Source organism: Tenrec ecaudatus, chromosome 9, assembly GCF_050624435.1.
Source record: "Tenrec ecaudatus isolate mTenEca1 chromosome 9, mTenEca1.hap1, whole genome shotgun sequence".
Lineage (NCBI taxonomy): Eukaryota > Metazoa > Chordata > Mammalia > Afrosoricida > Tenrecidae > Tenrec > Tenrec ecaudatus.
Window position 1 is genome coordinate 153,339,054 of NC_134538.1, and position 19,589 is coordinate 153,358,642.

Below are 19,589 nucleotides of genomic sequence, written 5' to 3' on the forward strand. Positions count from 1 at the left end.
CAGAGTGCACGCATCACCCCAGGGATGTGGAAGGAGGGGTGCAGCCATTCCTCCTGAGTGGATTAGATTGGGTCCCCAGTATACTGCGGGTTTGGGGAACAAGAGGGTGGCCACCTCGCTCTCTTTTCAGGGGCATGCCAGAGATTGTTCCCCCCACATGGGTAGGCTTGTTTAGCTCATAGCTGACAGCTCAGACTTTGCTGTTCTTCTTGAGCTCTTTGTAGAGGTTTCCCCCTCTTAATGGTCTTTGTTGGTGTTTGGCTCACTCATTTCCCTTTCTTCAGAGGTTCAAGGCTCCTCGATGCGGCAGGATTTTCCTCTGTAGCTTTACTTTCCCATCTTGGATGAAGAGTGTCTGTCTCTAGACCTTCATCTTTAACATCATTTCAGAAAGATTCTCTGGATCCTGATGGACTTCTTTGCATAATATAGTGGCTCTCGAATTTCAGTGCATGTCAGAATGACTCTGGGCTTTTGTGATTTGCCAACCTTTGTTCTCTTCGGCTGTCTGAACAAAGCCCCATAACCTGATAGAAAAATCAACGTGTGCCTTCTGGCTTGAGACATGTGCTGATCAGAATAATAAGATTAAGCAGTTCTGTCTAGGCATGTCCTGGGTTAATACTTGGATTTAGTCGGATTACGTTTAATTTTTATGCATTCAAGTGAAATGTGTGTAACATTTGGCACACTCACAGGGCTTAGCCATCAGTACTTTAGCTAGTGCCAGAACACAGTCATCATCCCAAAAGAGAACGACGCCCAATGAGCAGTCATTTCTCCCTCTTCTCCTTGCTCCGGGTCCCGGGCAGTCACTCTCCAGGAATCTACCTGTCTGGATATTTCATAAAAATGGATTCATAAAATCCATGCTTCCCTTTTGGCTTCTTCCTTCAGCATAACGTTTTCTAACTTCCTTGCAGTGGCTTAAGCACGGGGCTGCTCGCTTTGAGCCCACCAGCAACCCCAAAGGTGTGGCTGGCTGGCTGCTCCCATAAAGATGGAGCGTCTCAGAGACCGCAGGGAGCCTACTCTGACCCACAGACTTATTATGAGCTTGAATCAACTCAATGGCTCTTTTCAAAGAGCCCGGAAGGCTGGGTGGTCAAGTGCCCATCCCTTGCTGGGGCACACTGGGTCAAAATGATGCCATCTACACTGGGTGGGGGAGACGCCAGGAGGTAGAGGAGAGTGCCAGGGAAGAGTGCATTTGCAGGTCACCTTGGTCGATTCATGGACTTCAGCTATCAGGTGCCAGTTGTTTCCTACCAAAACAGTAAAGGAGTTTTATTTTTTAAATGACGATATTTGGTGGTGGTAAGGACATGGAGAAAGAAGTCTTTCCTCTCTGGTGGGAATGTGAAAGGCTACTTTTTTGGGGGGAAAGACATTTTGGGATCATTGAAAAGGATACCTGTTGTCAAAGGGCTTTACAAAGGTCTTTTAAAATCGAATGTACTTTAAAAATTATAATGCTATGGAACCATGACACGTAATGGGATGTGCTGTGAACTTCGAAGCCCCCTGTGTTGATAATGGTGCGCGGACAGCGAACTCCAGCATCAGATCCGAGAGCGGGGACGACTGAGGGTCTAGTTCCTTCCTTATAATGGCCTCTGTTTTCCAGCTTTCCCAGAATGAGCACCTGCTGTCTGTGTAATTGAAAAATTTGCTTTTTAAAGGAGGTCCAAGAAAGAATTTTAGAAGTTCATTATGAAGAGAATTGATCGGGGCTTCCAATCCACAAACCCCCCATCCAGGTGGCTAACAGACAAGCTCCCTGCTCCAGGGACAGTAAACGTGTGGGGCCCTCCCAGAGGCACCCAGGAACATGCCTGCACGGGTTCACTGACCACACTTCAAGCTTGCAAAAGGAAACAAGAGTCGACCCAGGAGCCACTGTTAGGAGGTTGTGCATTTGGCACCAGGGAGTATGAATCACAAGGCTGCCGTGATTGAGTTTGGCGGCAGTAATGAGTCTTAAGGGCAGTGCCCTACATGTGCTGTTTACCGTGGGTGGAAGCAGCCTGCCCCCAGAGCCGGCTCCTCCCTCTGTGGCTTGACCAGCTCTTCTTAAGCAGGTCACAGAGCACCCTCTGCTCAGCTCTCTGCCACCCTGCACTGCCCATGGCCACCTTCGTGGAGCTCCTCACCAAAGCCAAGATGCCCATTGTGGGCCTGGGCACCTGGAAGGTACGTGTGAACACCTGCCTCCCTCCTGGGCTTTTGTCCTTTTCCTCCTCTCTGCTGCTTCCCGGAAGCCCTACTGTGGGGAGGGGAGGAGAAGGGGGAGAAGAGGGCCTTGTCCTGGAAAGAGGACCCGAGCAGGTGCTCCCCTCTTTCCAGCAGATTCAGGCTCCAAGCCTCCTGGGCCGCCTTTCTCAGCAAGCCTGAGCTTCTTGACCCAAACCCAGTTTGAAGGAGCTTTTGGGCTAAGAAGCAGTTGTCTACCTGGACCATTCTTCTAGTGCAGCGGTTCTCCACCTGTGGGCCGAGACTCCTTTAGGGGTCGAATGACCCTTTCATAGGGCTCACCTGATTCATAACAGTAGCAAAATTACAGTGATGAAGTAGCAACGAAAATAATTCTATGGTGTGGGGGTGGCGGTCACCACCACATGAGGAACTGTATGAAAGGGTCGTGGCATTAGGAAGGTTGAGAACCACTGTTCTAGCTGCTTCCTGACTCTGGGAGCTTTTAAAGGGGTCCTGCAATGTACTAGTCCTCTAGTGAGTCTGCTGCCTCGTGGAGGGTTGGGGGTGGGGTGCTCAGTGCTGTGGCCTTGGCTGTGCTGTCCTGGGAGCGGCTAGAAGTTCAGGCTCTCAGGCAGCCAAGGCATCTTGCACTGGAATCTGTCCTTGAAACAGACTCCCAGGGGCAGGTACCCTTGGACTTCAAGTCCCGGAAGCACTGCCTCCCCAGAAAGTGGTCTGGTTGCTGGGTGCAGCATCTGTGAGGCTCCGTGGGCTGGATCTCTATGAGGCAGACCGGAGCGCCAGGGCTCAGTGGCCAGTCCACGGACCTCTCAAGATAAGTTAGCTTTCTATAATTGTCCTTTTTAAAAAACAAACAACCATTATTATTAATGGGGAGTTAATACATAGATCGTTCCATAGTTCAATCGCGTCAATCAGAACCGTACAATTGCTGTGATTGTCTTTTAACAGACTTTATTCACATTTCCATAAAGGATGATGTCACCCTCACGCATTGCCATGAGGACTCTGGATTCCTCCTTCCCCAGAGTCACTATTCTTCCCAACCCCTCCACCAGGGCGGGTGTCCTCCCCAACGGCTGTTCTCAGGCAGTGCACTGAGTCCAGCTGGTGGGGTAGGTGGTGATTCAGCCCCGTCCCCGCTCACTGGGACGGGCAATTTCTTCCTGATCAGAGCTGCAGCCTCCCCACAAACCTCCAGGCTCACGGTTACAGCTGCACTTTCTGTTTGTCGAACTTCTTGTCATGTGGGTCATTTCACAATAGAGTGCTTTTGAGAAGTTTAGTGGACGCTCCAGGCAGAGTTCTTTCCGTTGCGATCTCTATCTAGTTTGAGGTGGTCAGGTAAGACCAGCGGTTCTCCATCTTCCTTATGCCGCGACCCTTTCCTCTAGTTCCTCAAGTAGTGGTGAACCCCCCAACCATAAAATTGTTTTCCGTTACAACTTCACCAGTGTCTTTTTGCTCCTGTTATGAATTGGGCGGCCCCTGTGAAAGGGTCATTCGACCCCCAAAGGGGTCACCACCCGCAGGTTGAGAACCGCTGGGTTAGACTAGAATGTGCTATTTCTAATTGCTGTTTCCTTTTTTGACCTCAAGACGGGAAAATAACCTTGAGTCTCCCCAAGGTTATCTGTGTCACACTTTTCGGAAACAGAATGCCTTCTGTGAGAGCTTTCCTGGGTCCCGGATCCTGTGCTGGACGTTCCATTGACTAGGGCCGTTAACTCTCCCAACCACACACTGATATCGACACTGTGCCCATCCTCATGGAGACTAGCCTACCTACGGCCAAGCCCTTAGGAGGCTGTGTAGCGTGGCTCTCTCCACACTGGCATGTTACACAGCCTTATCCCTGTTTGGAGAACTTCCCTGCCAGTTCTTCTGATTCATTTCAGAGCGATGTTCCAGCCAGGTCTTTACCAAGGGTCATGGTCACTCCGTCACTAGAAAAGGGGGCAAGGAGCTATAGATCACCCAACTTGACAATGGGCCAAAAAGATCCATGATCACTACCATATTTGGAAGAGAAAGCACTAAAAACCATGGTCACCCCCCATATCTGGAAGGGCAGATATGAGGAGCAGTGGGTCGACCACACACACCAGAGGGTCTCTCAGGGCAGAACGTGGCTCCACAGGGACCCTTGGATAGGATGGGAAATGAACCTTCATCACAACATCAACTCCTCTTCCTTCCTTCTCTGGAAACATGCTCCCAAAGGTGTGATCCCCTTAATGTCCCCTGGATTTGGGGGCTCCAGTAAGACCGGTTTGGAGAGGTAGGTTGTGGAGGGGAGTTTGGGGGAGGTCATCTTTGGATGCGAGCACAAGACTGTCTTCTCCTTTTCCTTAGTCTGCCCCGGGCCAAGTCAAGGAGGCCGTGAAGACAGCCATTGACATAGGGTACAGACACATCGACTGTGCGTTCTTCTACGAGAACGAGAGCGAGGTGGGCGAGGCCATCCAGGAGAAGCTCAAGGAGAAGGTGGTGAAGCGTGAGGACCTCTTCATCGTCAGCAAGGTGCCCAAGCCCCTGGGGTGGCAGGAGGTTGAGCTTCAGAGCCGCCAGAGGCATTGGGCTTGGTCAGCACCAAGCGTTTGCCAGCCTTTCCTGAAAGCATGGAGTTGCTTCGTGGCCCTCTCTGCTATATGAAAAACCTGGTACCCACTTTGCCACATTCCCCACCAGGACTGGAGTGGGGCCCAAAAGACCACCCTCCCTCCACCAGGACTCGAGTGGGTGGACGTTGCTGGACTCCTCCAGAGTTGGGTTTCCACTGAGCCCCCATGAGGCCCATCACCCCCTGCCCAACATAGGGTTCATGTGCCCTGTGTTGATGAAGAGCTGAGGGCATGGGATGGGACCACAAGCTGTCGTTGCAGATCTTGAGCTCTAAGATTCGGCCCTGGGGCTTTCCACAGGGAGCATTTGGAAAACGATGGGGGCCTTTTGTTTTGACGGCCACACATGCATTTCCTTCTCCCAGCAGAGTAAACGATTAGCTACAAGTGGTGCACAGGGTGGGAGGTGTTAGCTGAAAGGCTGAGGCTCACGGGGCCACTGTGAGACCATGAGCTGTTGTGATCAGGCCCTGTCAGTTAGGCTCCGTCTCATGGCAACCCTATGATGGACACAATTTAACTCTCTCTGGTCTCCACCAACCTCACTGTAGCGGTTGGCATTGAGTCCATGATTGCAGCCGCCGGGCTAATCCATCTCGTTGAGGGTCTTTGTCCTTTAGACTGATCTTCCGCTTTACCAAGCACGGATGTGCTCTTTGAGGAGATGGAGAAGTGTCGAGCGTGATTGGCTAAAGCAGAAGCTCCTGGCAATGGCTGAAGCGTGCTCCGGGGGCTGCACCAGTTGCGTTGAGTCTGGGTGGACTCTGAAAAGCCACAGTGGGCGCCTGGCAGGCCGGATACATGGGGCCCCAGAAAGAGAGCCTTCAGCCACGAGGCAGGGGAGAGCTGGGAATCCGAGCTGCACATAATTCCTGCTCTCGGTCCCCCACAACTAAGGTGGGGAACAAGTGTGGTCCCCAAGGGTGCCCCCTGGCATGAGAGACACATATTACGCTGGGCCAGCTGAACAGCTGCGAAGCTGCCCTCAGCACGTAGGGACTGCCCTTGACTTGCTGAGCCCTGTTGACCAAGCTCCCCCAGACTATGTCTCTGAACCATTTTTTGTTAGAAAGAATCTGTCCCCAGGTTAGAGCCAAGAACAGGGCCATGTGGGTGATGGAGCCTTCTTTCTTAACCCTGACCCTGGTTGTCACTCCCTGCAGCTGTGGCCCACCTTTTTTGAGAAGCCCCTGGTGAAGGAGGCCTGCCGGAAGACCCTCCAAGATCTGAAACTGGACTACCTGGACATCTACCTTATACACTGGCCTCAGGGACTGCAGGTTGGTGCTACTCCCCGTGCCATCTCTTATCAGCCATCTGTGGGCTGCCGAGGTGGGGGCTTTTTGCCTTCACATCTGGGGACTTTGGTGGGCCAGGAGGCCATGATGGAGCAGAAGGACCTGCTTGCAGGGAGGCTGAAGCCATGGTTGCGGAGTTGACCATGTGCTGTGTCTGTTCTCCCTCACATGTGAGAAGTCTGGGCTCTGGAGGACCACAGAGATGGTGTCTGCAATGTTGTCTTTGTCTTGGGACCGTGGCAAAGCCTCCTCTTCCAGGAGAATGCTTGGGCAGAGACCGTCGCAACACAGCAGTGCAGAGCCCAGCCCTCCTGTAATCCAGACACACGCAGGGGGTGGCGTTTTGTAGACACGTTCAGCTTTGCCCTGGAGGATGACCAAACTTCTCTGGGGACCCAGCAATCCTCTCCTGAGCTCCCCATGTGTTCCTGTATAGCTGAATGCACCACGATGCCAACTTACACCTTACTCACCTGTGCCCTCCCTGTAAGGGTGCCAACTGGGTATCATCCATCTCCAGGCCACCTGGACCTGTGGGAGAAATCCACTCCTGAGGTTGAATCCTCACTTGCTGCTCTAGAAATTGAAGTTTAACCCCTAAGGGTGTCGGGGTTCTGGGTACAGAAATTGAAGTTTAACCCCTAAGGGTTTCGGGGTATTGGGTACATATGGTTAATGCCAGGTGACAATAGTTGCCTATGGAATTTTGTCAAGGACAGATCTTAAACATATGAATTAATGATACACTTAAAAAAAAAAGAGAACTTGTAAACTACGAGGACTTATATGTAACACTGGTTCCCAATGTAATGACTTGGCCTGTGCACTGAATCTCACATTCCAGAACTTTGAGCGTGCCGCCTGCAAAGGGGCACGTGAGTGTGGCTGTTTAGCTGACGAGGCAGCCCAGGGTCTTGGAACCTTAGGGCACAGCTCAGGGGGCCAGGGACAGACTCCTGTAAACGTTTCTTGTTTTGTATTTCCAGCCCGGGAAGGAATTCATCCCCAAAGATGATAAAGGCCATGTTCTCCCCAGTAAAACAACATTCTTGGATGCCTGGCAGGTAGGTTCTAGCCTACTCTAAACAAAAGCTTCCCGTTCTTATTCTGTGTGGCTCCTAGCTGGTGTGAAAGAGCCCAGTGCCTCATGCTGTTTCACTTCCGCATCTCATTCTGTCCTTCCTCCAGGTTTGCCCCCCTTCCCCGCAATCACCTGTCGTTTTTGTGTTGTGTTTGTTCCACTTTTCTTCTCTTTATTGTTTTTTCCCTGACAGTCTGTATTTTCAAAGTCTAAGACGGAATCTTCGCGTTAGCAGGGACATTTATTCTCTACCCCGTTATGTGGGGGCTACATGCCTCCTGTTCTCCAACCAGGGGAGAGGGATTTGAGCAGGAGATTTGCTCTCGGTTTGCGTGCATTAGCTGAGAAGCCTGTGGGAAGCGGACACCTCTAGGCCTCCTTTCCTCATATGGCTTTGCTAAGAGGCAGTCCGAGTAATAACACCTATCGCCCAGGACGTGGTAAAGATTGATCTGATGACTATTGGACTGAGCTCCCTTACCCAGCAGAAGCCCTGTAAGCTGGGTGCTGTTTGGACTCTCCGTTGACAAAGGGGGGCTGCGAGCTAGAGGAGAGCTGGCTTGTCCGCTCAACAGCAGGTAGGCCTGAAAGTGGTCCCAGGCTGATCTCAATGTAACTGTCTCTTGCAAAGCCCAGGTGGAAGGCTGTCTTTTAGATCTCTGGGCTGTATGTAAAAAGAAAAGCTACCGTCCATCACAACGTTACCTGTGGCGTGACCCTGGGGCATGCCTGGCAAGGAGAGGCCATGTGTAATTAGTTTCTGCACAACAAAACCAGCAATCGTATTACCAACCATAGTGATGATTGATCATAAAACCCCACAGGTGGCGCAATCAAAAGCCGTACCGCACTGTCAGTCACAGGTAGCAGCGCACCTTATAGGTGAGCAACAGACTATGTCGTTGTTCTAAGGTGCCAGCAAGTCAGTTCCTAATGCACTCTTCCTTTGTTAACAAGATGGTAGAGCTGTCAGGAAAACTGGAGGTTCTTTTAAAAATGGTACTTAGCTGCAGAAAAAGACCACCGTGTCGGCACCCGCGTTTGATTGCATTTTGCTGAATTGCAGATATCGCGCTCTTCACCGACTGAAGGTTCGTGGCAACGCAGCGTCCGTTTCCCCGCAGCACATGCTCAGTGGGTGTCTCTGTGGCACACCTGGATCGTTCTCCCCGTATTCCAGATTCTTTCCATAACGCTATGACACCCGACACGGGGATAGAATGACGGAAGCATCATTTCCATACGTGCTGGGAAACAACACATTTGTGCGAATTGTTATTTTGTAACATTAGCCGTACTGCAGTGATCTAGACCTGAACCTGAAACTTTCTGAGATGTGCCACTATTTTTTTCTGGTCACGATGGAGAAAAATATCAGGGTTAATGATTTAGGTGTACGGACTCACCCCAATGAACGCTTTCTTCATGAGAGTGAAGACTGTGGTGTTATGCAGGCTCCATCCACGTATTAAATTTGAAAGGGGGCTTCTGTCATTTTTTGCCACTCAGGTAAAACCTGATACCTTGAATATCTCAGAATTATTCTCTTTGAGATACAGAGAACAGCCTCTTATTGCTTACCCCACAACATGTTTTGACGATGGCTTTGGGATGGTATTAAAGGTGGCACTTAGATCATTAATGTCTGTCCTAACTATTCCGACTTTCAAGGATGAGTTTAGCAAAGACCGCCAAAGAAAGCACTCTGAAGGCATGACAAGTGATTGATGGTGGAGATGAGAGGGTCTGGGATGGGATGATAGGATGAAACACAAGCAGTGTCTGTTCATTTAGACCTACCGCCAGATCAACAAACCTGTGGACTGCTCCCAAGCCATAAAAAAGGGGAAAAACCATTAAAAATAAGGCCAGAAGGAGTCTACATGTACCACACAGCCAACGAAACCTGGCCTGCGGCACGCAAAGCCAATCCACTGCCTGGTGGTCCATCTTCGAGTTTCAGGAGCCTTAGGATTACATCAAATTTTCTATGTGTGAAAACTTTTGTCAACCCCCTTTTCAATGTGCACCTTTGGCTGTGTGCTGAAGTCCCCTGGGAGGTTTCCAACGTCCCAATACCTGGGTCCTCCTAGTCCTGTTCAGGACAAAACTTGGACTGGAACCCAGGCACAAGTCTTTTTCAAGCTTCCTAATCATTAAAAAAATATAGTCAAGTTTGAGAACCACAGATGATATGACCTCCAAACCCCTCTTACACGTCCCTGCTCAGAGTCTTGCATTCTACCCTTCTCTCGTCTCCTCAATACTTTTTTTCCCCCAACCTATTTCTTGGTCTCACTGCCATGCCTCCCCGACAGGCCATGGAGGAGCTGGTGGACGAGGGGCTGGTAAAAGCCATTGGCATCTCCAACTTCAACCACTTCCAGATTGAGAGGCTCTTGAACAAACCCGGACTGAAACACAAGCCGGTGACGAACCAGGTAAATGGGGCTTCAGGAACCTTGGGAGGCAAGTTCAGGGGTATGCCCCGAGTCTCCTCTCAGGGTCTTGTGGTGAGTTTACTTTAGAGAGATGAGAACTGGACCACCGCATCCAGCACCCACACCATCAGTGGGTCGTGTTTGGTCTTTGTGTGTGTGGAGAGCTCCCCATGAGCTGCTGCAAACCCTGGCCCACTTCCTAGTGATGGAGACTGTTTGTTTTTGCAGATCGAGTGTCACCCCTACCTCACGCAGGAGAAGCTGATCCAGTACTGCCAGTCCAAGGGCATCGTAGTCACTGCCTACAGCCCCCTGGGCTCTCCAGACAGACCTTGGTGAGGCTCCTCGGGGCTCTTGCTCTGGGTGCGCTTTTTAAAAAGACTGGTAATTGATTTGTGCTGGCGTGAGCTTATGTGCCATTGGATAATAGTGTATGTCTAATGCAATGAATTTGGCACACCTTCATAAGATCATGGTGGATGACGTTGGAATGCTTTTCAACCCGTACCCAGGTTCAGCCACGCAAAGCTGGATCAAGGTGAGGTTCAGAGATCATGGCGGGCCCAAGGGTTATACAAAACCTGCAGGTTCTTTTGTCCATCTCTCAGACTGAGGAGACCGTAAGGAACAGCATTGTGGCCGCCATGGGAGGGGTGTCCATCTACACATGGAAATCATGGCGGTTATTGGAGGAGACTGGGAGGGACAGTCTTGGAGCTATCATTCCTTGAGAGAGATGTTTATCTACACGTAACGTGGTACCTAGCCCTGGTGATTATTTACGCGTGCCCCTCGTCTTTCTCTCTTGATGAGATGGCTTGACCCAGTGGCTGCATCAATGGGCTCAGGCACAAGGACGGCGCAGGACCGGGCAGTGTTTCGTTCTGTTGTGCGCGGGGTCGCTCTGGGTGGGAGCGGACTCCACGGACAACAACAACGTCCTCTTACGTTACTTTAGGGCCACACCAGAGGACCCTTCACTGCTGGACGATCCCAAGATTAAGCAGATTGCTGCAAGGCACAAGAAAAGCCCTGCCCAGGTACATGGCTATTACACGCTTTCCTCCAACCTCTGCAATCCAGGGCCTCAGGGTTCCTACCTAGTGTTGCCCTCATGCTTGCTCTTAAAAGAGTAGAGTAGGACAGGGAGCCCTAGTCAAATCCTTCCCCAAAGTCCTATTGTCCCCCAGAAAGCACACTGTTATTGCTGAGACAGGAACTGCATCTGCGGAGTAGCTTTCCCTGAGGGTCATCATCCACGGAAGAAAGGTTTGTTGCCAGCGACCTGGGTGGAGAACTGCTGTGACTATGTGTCCCCTTGGGACCCAGCACCGCACCCCCATTGTCCTATTTTCTAAGTTATAAAAGTGAAAGACGGCCTGTTAAGGTTGCTGTGAGAATTCAGGGAGACTGATCTGCAGAGGTTGCCTGAGTCTGATGGGGACACTCTCAATCCGTAGTCACCATGCTAAACGAAGACACTGGGACTGCAGGGCGGCAGTCTGCATCCTTTACAGGAGGGAGGATCCTGGGGGGAGTGGAATTTGATGCTTTTCCTACACAGGTTCTGATCCGGTTCCATATCCAGAGGAACGTAGTTGTGATCCCCAAGTCAGCGAACCCAAAGCGCATTGCGGAGAACTTCCAGGTAAGAAAGAGGCTGCGGGAGAACTGGGGATATTCTCAGGGGCGGGGAAAAGGTGAGACTTCTGTCACCAGGCTTCTCATCCTGTCCCTGTATGCATGGTTGGGGCACTCCACTCCCTGCTTACCTGCCTGCCACCTCCGATGCCTAGAGATGGACTTCAGTAAGAGCTGAGACGGGTGACCGTGCGCCAGCGATGGGCTCCAGCCTGCTGTCCCAACTGGCAGGTGTGAGCACAGCTGCATGTCACCTCCCCAAGAAGCCACTCAGTCACCTCTGAGCGTGGCCAGATCATGACTACAAGTGGAGTAAACTCTCTTGGACCCCCACAGCAGAGGGTCTCTGCACTATGCTGGGATACCTGTTCCCTGGGGCACCCAAAGGCTCCTCAGGGACACCTCTGCGGTGGGAGGCCTGAAGCTCATGATGACTGTATCTTCACATAGGACCTGCCATCTTTTCTATATCTTCTATCGACGGGTGCTTTTCTGTATCTGCTGATGGAGGCCACCTGATTTTTTTTGTGGGCCTGTTTCTATGGTGAATTAGACTTCACGATTGTGAAACTGAACCAGCCACGAATAACTGAGCTATGTCCCACTGGGCCCTGGTGTATGATTCTTTTTTGTATATTGTTGGGTTGGATTTGCCAGTACTTCCGGGATCTAGTTTAAAGCTAAAGGAGACCTGATGATGCTGCGGGCTAAGCACTGGGCTGCTAGCTACAAAGTTCAGCTGTTCAAAACCAGCAGCAGCTCTGTAGGAGAAAGATGAGACTGTTTGGTTCCACAAAGAGTCACAGTCGCGGGAATCCTATGCAGAGGGGCTATAATTTGGAATTGGCTCGAGGGCTGTGGAGTTTACAGCAAAATGTATGCCCTGCAGACGTAATGGGCACAGTTAGTGGTATGATTGTGAGCCCCATTCCTACTGGAGTAAAACCACAGAGATGGGCTTGAACCCTCCCTTTGCCAGGTCTTCGACTTCCAGTTGAGCAAGGAGGAGATGGAGACCATACTCAGCTTCAACCGGAACTGGAGAGTCTGCCCGTTACTCGAGTAAGTGAACCGGGCCATTTTAACGACGCTGAGCATCAGTACTTACTCAAAGCCGGTAGAGGGTGAGCTGGAAGGTTCGGAAGACAGCGAGACTACTTTTGTCTCCAAATGCTATTTTATGGCATTTTGGAAAATTAAGATTGGAACTAGGATGAAAATGACTGAAAAGAGGTATATTCCTAAATGCTGTTCAGTGCCTGCACTTCCGGGATTCAGCCGTGCAATCCTTGGAAGGCACTCAGCGCATTGCTTAGCTCCAGGCTTATGAGCCTTTAGCCCAGCTGCCGTGACATTGATTCTGACTCTTGGAGACCCTTGCATGTCAGAATAGAGCCGTGCTGCATAGAGTTTTCAATGGCTATGGCCCTTCAGAAGGAGCCCTAGTAGTGTAATGGTTACACATTGGGCTGCTCATAACAAGGCCAGCAGTTCAAAACCACTCCAAGTGAGAAAGATGGGGATTTCTACTCCGGTAAAGAGTCACACACTCAGAAACTTACTGAGGTAGCTCTCCCCTGTCCCATGAGTCTACATTGACTCAATGACAGTGAGTTTGGTTACAGGACCTTGTAGAAGTGGATCCCCAGCACATTCTTCCAACCTGCCTCTGAGTGTTTGAACTGCCAAACTCAGGTTACTCTATGGCACCCTGGTCACTGCTTGTCTGCCTTTCTTCCCAACACACACTGAGATTCATTTGAGGCAAGACAAAGCTGTGGGCCCCTGTCTTGGGATTCTCTCAGAATCTTGGTGGGGAGGCTGCGAACGTATGGGGATGACAGGATGGCCCAGAAGAGAACGGCCCTGTGGCCGTGTTGGCGGCAGTGGCCTATGTCCTTCCTCACATTCTCTCTCTCTCGTTCTCCCTACAGATGGGCCCATTTGGAGGATTATCCTTTCACCGCCGACTATTAATGGCGGACCTTCCTGATTAGATTCTCTTGCTTCTTTTCCTGAATTGTAACTCTCCGCACCAGGCCTGCATGCACCAGGCTTACCTGACAGGACAGGGAGCTCTACATGCTGTCTGCCAGGGTCTGCTAGAGCACGGCATGTCCACCAAGGAGCAGAAAATCTCAAGGAAGCAAGACTCAGATAGGCAAATGGTGATATTTTTATTCATGTATTAGCTAAAAAAAAAATCATGAAACGTTGGAAGCTCTGCTAACACCGAGAATACAAAGACACAAAGAATAAAGTCTGATAATGCCATTTCAATACTGAGAGTTTTCTCTGAACCAATCCTGTGTGAGATGCTTTCCTTTTTAGATGGCTCATTGGATCCTGTAACAACACCCCCTCCCACCCCGAGGTGGAGATTTTCTCGTTCCCACTTTACAGCGGGTAAATGGAGGCAAAGGGAGGCCAACACCTTGCTCAAGAAATTCACCCAGGCATGGGTGACAGAGCACAGAGTCAACTCTTGTGATTTTTGTGGTCTTCCTTGCCCCTCTTAGTCTGGAAGCTTCATGGAGACCGGTTAAGCCTCCACTGGCAGATGGGAGCTGTGCACAGGCGCCATTGGCCAGGAGCTGAACCTAGAGCTTCTGCATAGTCATCCTCTATCCTAAGGTAGAAGGGTTGGCAGAATACCAAGGTGGCCTGTTTCCACCTGTGAGTGTAGGTGGAGCCTGTGTATATCATGAGACAGCACTCCCATGAGTATGTTACATGACATGACATGACAAGTTGGATAAGTCGTAAATAGAATTCAGCTTCCAACTCAGTTGACCTTAAGATGGGGGAGATTCTTGGGGTTGGCCTGACCTAATCACGGGTCTCTTTCAATCTTGTAGGTAGCAATGAGGAAGTCAGATATTCAAAGCACTAGAAGGATTGTCCTCTCCATTGTGAGCTTGAAGATAAAGCGGGACACATGGCATCATCTAAAAATTGTCAATAATAAAATCCAAACCCAGAGCAGGGAATGGTATTAGAGTTTCAATTGTGAACATGTGGTTTGCAGAAAGCCATGGATGACCATGAAAACCCCAAATCCATTTTTAGCATTTCCCACGTGGATTAAGCCTCTGATGAATGTAAACTGACTATGGAGAGAGATAGGAAAGGCCGATGTACAGAAAGAAGACATCGTAGGGTGGATGACTGCAATTGTAGTTAGATCAAAATATGCCACCTTGTCATCAATCTCCTCCTTGACTCAATGTATAGTTGCTCCAGTTTCTAATATTTTCTACTTGGCTATTGATTGAGGTTTTTCTTTGTTTCATTGTAGTTTGTATGGTTTTTATATGTGAAGCCCCAATTAGATCAACCTACAGGGACAACAACTGGTTTAAAGGGGACATGACAGAGGAGGCTGGCAGAAAATGAGGAACTAAAACCATGAGTACAAAGAAAAAAAAAGTTCCAGAACTGAATGTAGTGATCTTTATGCAACTCCTTTTGAAAAAAAATCATTTTATCGGGGGCTCTTACAGCTCTTATCACAATCCATCCATCCATCCATCCATCCATCCATCCATCCATCCATCCATCCATTGTGTCAAGCACATTTGTACATATGTTGTCATCATTATTTTCAAAACATTTCTTTCTATTTGAGCTCTTGGCATCAGCTTATTTCCCCCTCCCCCTGCCTCCCGAACCTTTGATAATTTATAAATTATTATTTTCTTCATGTCTTACAACAATCACTGTCTCCCTTCACCAACTTTTATGTTGTTTATCCCCCTGGGAGGGGAGAATCATTGTGATCCGTTCCCCTTCCCCCCCCCCCCCACCTTCCCCTCACCTTCCTGGTATCGCTACTCTCATTATTGGTCCTGAGGGGTTGATCTGTCCTGGATTCCCTCTGTTTCAAGCTCTTTTCTGTACCCGTGTATGTGCTCTGGTCTAGCTGGATTTGTAAGATAGAATTGGGGTCATGATAGTTGGGGTGGAGGGAACATTAAAGAACTAGAGGAAAGTTGTATGTTTCATTGGTGCTATATTGCACCCTGACTGGCTCGTCTTTTCCTTATGACCCCTCTGTAAGGGGATGTCCAGTTGTCTACAGAAGGGTTTTGGGTCTCTACTCCACACTCCCCTCATTCACATAATATAGTCACATATTATATATACATATATGTGAATATATATTCACATATTATAATATGTGAATTGCATGGCAGTGGAATTATTAAAACTAAATTTCTAAAACTACATTAGATATCAAAAAGGGGGACATATGGCAAAGGATGGCGGTGGCCTCTGAAACGGAGCACAACCCAAAGCCCACAGCCAATAGGACTGTCACCCTACAACTGTCAGGCACAGAGTTCTGTGACACTGAGAGTAAACTTGAAAGGGGATTATTCCTCAGAGTCTCCGACAAGAACTTAGCCTGGCCTACACGCTGATCTCAGCTGTGTGCTGCCCTGAGCAGACAGCATGACCATACTGTCTAGACTTCTGATGTCCAGGCCTCTGAGCCAACACATGGGTTGTTTTAAGCCTGGAAGAGTACGGTGATTTGTTGAACAGCGGTAAAAACCTCATGGAGAATGGAGAAGGCACATTTATGTATTTGTTTCTTCAGCTTCCAATCTCCCAAGTATCAGCAGAAAAACGCCTCTCCCCAGCCAGGGGCTCTTTGCTCCATCCACGCCCTTTTCTGCATGCGTGCACTTGGGCGACCTTGCCACTTAGGGCGTGGTTGGTTGGATGGCACTGACGATGCACATCTTCACATGTAGCAGATAGTTTGTTCATAAATGAAAGAGGAGAGAGGGAGTGCTGGGGAAGAGATGTATTTGCAAAACTAAAGTACAGAGGCGTTCGGTGAATGGAGAGTTAATCCACATCGCCCATAGGTAAATGGTGGCTGCTCTTAGGGATTATCAACTATCAAGAGTGTTCCAGGAAGCAGCCGAGAACAGCCTCTGAGCTTGCTTGTGAAAACTGCCCTCAAGAAATCTGTGCTTCGAACCAGATGAACTGATATGAAGAAAGAACAATTTGTGAGATAATTGTGGTTTGGGCCAGGCTGCGTGTGTGTGGGGGGGTGGGGTGGGGGGGGAGAGGGTGGGAATGGGAGGGGGGATATTGTTGTTGCTGTTTGCGTTAAATTCTTCCTTTTCAGCAAATCAAACCATCTGGTAATTTTAACCTTATGCTACACAGCTATAGCTGTTTTAGTTCAATTAAATGAATTTCTTTTCTACTCCCAACACAGCAACATTTTCCCCTTGGGCATATTTGGCATGTACAAACATTGTGGCAGTTGCCCTCGGACCTAGTCTAAAGTCCCGAGGGGAAGGCAGACTTTTTCTCAGCCTCAATAACCCGAGGCTGATTCCTCAATGGAAGAGGTCAGGCACACCTCCACTTCCCAACCTTTTTTAAAAACCGATTCTAATGGTTAAAAATCATCTCTCCCATGGCACTCTACTTCTTTGCTGGGTTTAATAATTTGCTGCACAGATCAAAATCCATTTCAGAGTTTATTAGGGAAGCAGCAGGTCATAATTGAGGCCCAGGAACAGTCAGGACACAGTTTTCAACCACGGCGGCCTCCTTCTGAACTGTCCCCACAGGCAGGCTCTATCTGCCCCTGCACATTCAGCGTGGCCTCTTCTCTGCTCAGGTGAGTGTAGCAAAGTTCTTTTCGCCCTACCAGCCATTACTGAGACATCCCACCCAGCCAGTAAACCTCAGCCTGAAGGCATCCCACACTAGTTCTGTGGGTTGGTAAATCTAGCTCCTTCATGTGCCCAGAGGCGCGCCATGCTTACCTGAGCAAGACTCTTACCTGAAGGAACACACCATTCTCTCTCCACGGGCTGGGAAGATGACTGTACCATCTCCTGCTCCATTTATCTTCTTGCTCTCTCCCACTGCCTCTGGCATTACAGCCCTCTCTCTGTTGGGTTATAGAAGCAGGGATCCCAGAGCCGCCGGATAGTCATCTCTACTCCCATCTCCTCTGGTTGGGCTGAGGGTCCCCTTTCCAAGCTAGGATGGCTCATTGGAAGCCTAGTGGGGAGCAAGACCGACTATACCCTCAGGTTCTGTACACATTATTTACATGCTCCTGTACCGCCCCTCCCAAAGGTGTCATGCACCTTATTTATGTTTTAAAGAAGCTATTCAATTCCCCTGGGGGGCCACAGGTACGTCATTTGAATGGTCCCTCTGGTCCTTTTGTGGGAGCTACGAAGCCTATGGCTAGAAGGGCCATCGACACTGCACCACACGGCATCAGAAGCAACATTTTGAAGGTGCATTTCCTCAGGGACTCCTGAGGCTCCATCCTTCAGTTAGAAGCAGGTACCAGTCGAGCCACGTGGGCTTCCTGTCTCCACGAGCTCTTGAGTTCTCACAGAAGTAACTCTTGGATCTAAGGTCTACTCCTTTGCATTGTAGCTCTTTAAGTGTTCATGAAGGGTTTGTTTTCGCTCTGGCAAGGAAGTTTAGAATCTGTTTGGGGTGGGGGTGGGGGTGGGGGGTGGAAAACGCCAGAGTCTAAGTAAAATCCTAGCCTCCCTCCAGGACTCTACCCTACTTTATGAACAGGTAGTCCTTTCACATGCTTGTTTTGTTTGGCTCTCATGGCTTTCCTAAAGACAGGTTGGACAGTTTTATTTTCGACAGCTGCATAAAAGGAAACCAGCCTTTAGATTCACTCTCCTTGTTCGGGTTTAACTCGCTACCACGAGCCCTACATGCAACCATCTTCTTTCGATGGTTCCTGCATCATTCAAGACTGTCCCATAGAATCTCTTAATATTGCAACTGGAGGCTCATTTTTTCCCCTTCAATTTGTTCCATTTGAAATATACTGAGCATCTCCTTCCCTTTTGATTTTCTAATCCAGCTCTTTTCACATTTCCTTATAATATGTTGCTCTGTCCTCTCCAGATGCACGGTGAAATGTTCTGTTCAGCCCTTTTAATTCATCAGCTTTTAGCTGCTCTGTGATTGAAAGCATGTTTCAGAGTCTCTTCTGGTATCCACCTGGATCTTCCTCTCCTGTCATTTTAATGGTCGTTTGCTTTCTCCAGAGACGATGTTCTTGCTGTCACGCCACAGCTCATCAGCTGGGATGATATCCAGTGTTCTAGGAGTCAAGTCTGTTCTTGAGCTGCTATTGAAATCCATGGTCACGCTGTGGGTCCAGTGGATTCATTTTCATTTTCTTCAACTTCAAAGTGAACGTACAGATGAGTCATGGAGGACGTGTTCCACAGCAGCTCCCTGGCCTCATGTTGGCAGGTGACCTTGGGCTTCTCCATCATTCTGTTCCCGTAGCTGCAGTCTACTGGAGATAGCAAACAGTCTGTAGAGGAAACAAGGGCTGTAAAATATTAATTGAACAAGGGAGTGGGCAACATATGGAGAAGCCACAGGTTGCAGAAACAATGCCTTCAGAGGAGCATAACAGATACACGACAGACGGTGGGACATTGTAAAGTAACTTATAAACTCTATACAGTCCACAGCTCAGTTGTCTTTCAGAATCCAAACTTCGTCTTCTTAAAAGACCAGGTCCAACTGATTAAAAGGCATGCACAGCAAGGACACGTGTGACCAGTAGGTGACCACAAGTGGCAGCTTTAACCTGGGATTTGAGCTAAGAATCAATGATACCCTTGCTACAGACTCCATTTTGAATGTTCACACTCCAACTTGGCCGAATAGTGTGTGCGTGCACACACACTGAAAAACGGGGGGCCAGGAAAGAGCTCATAAAAACCATGGGACTCCACAAACTGCCCAAATGAGCAACCTCACCCCAAGAAATACATACTGATCCTTCTTTTTTTAAAAAAAAAACAACACATTTTATTGGGGGCTCGTACAACTCTTATCACAATCCATCCATCCATCCATCCATCATCCATCCATCCATTGCGTCAAGCACATTTGTACATTTGTTGCCATCACAATTTTAAAAACATTTTCTACTTGAGCCCTTGGTATCAACTCCTCATTCTCCCCCCTCCCTCACAAACCCTTGATAATTTATTTTAAAAAGTTATGTTTTACATTAGCTGATGTCTCCCTTCACCCAGTTTTCCGTTGTCTGTCCTCAAGGGAGGGGGTTTTATGTAGGTCATTGTGATTGGTTTCCCCTTTCTCCCCCCACCTTCCTCTTCCCTTGGTCTCTTCCCCTGCTCTCATCATTGGTCCTGAGGGGTTGATCTGTCCTGGATTCCCTGTGTTTCCAGCTCTGATCTGTACCCGTGTACATGCCCTGGTCTGGGCGGATTTGTAAGGTAGA

The 19,589-nt window shown here is 49.2% G+C and overlaps 1 protein-coding gene across 1 annotated transcript; it reads left to right on the top strand.

Moving 5' to 3' along the window:
• Positions 1 to 2,110: 2,110 nt before the first annotated feature.
• On the top strand, positions 2,111 to 13,545 carry AKR1B10 (aldo-keto reductase family 1 member B10). The gene is made up of 10 exons (XM_075557733.1): positions 2,111 to 2,193; positions 4,573 to 4,740; positions 6,005 to 6,121; positions 7,126 to 7,203; positions 9,539 to 9,661; positions 9,890 to 9,996; positions 10,620 to 10,701; positions 11,226 to 11,309; positions 12,282 to 12,364; positions 13,237 to 13,545. Exons 1-10 carry the CDS (start codon positions 2,128 to 2,130, stop codon positions 13,277 to 13,279), a joined length of 951 nt encoding a protein of 316 aa, XP_075413848.1. The 5' UTR covers positions 2,111 to 2,127; the 3' UTR covers positions 13,280 to 13,545.
• Positions 13,546 to 19,589: the final 6,044 nt, after the last annotated feature.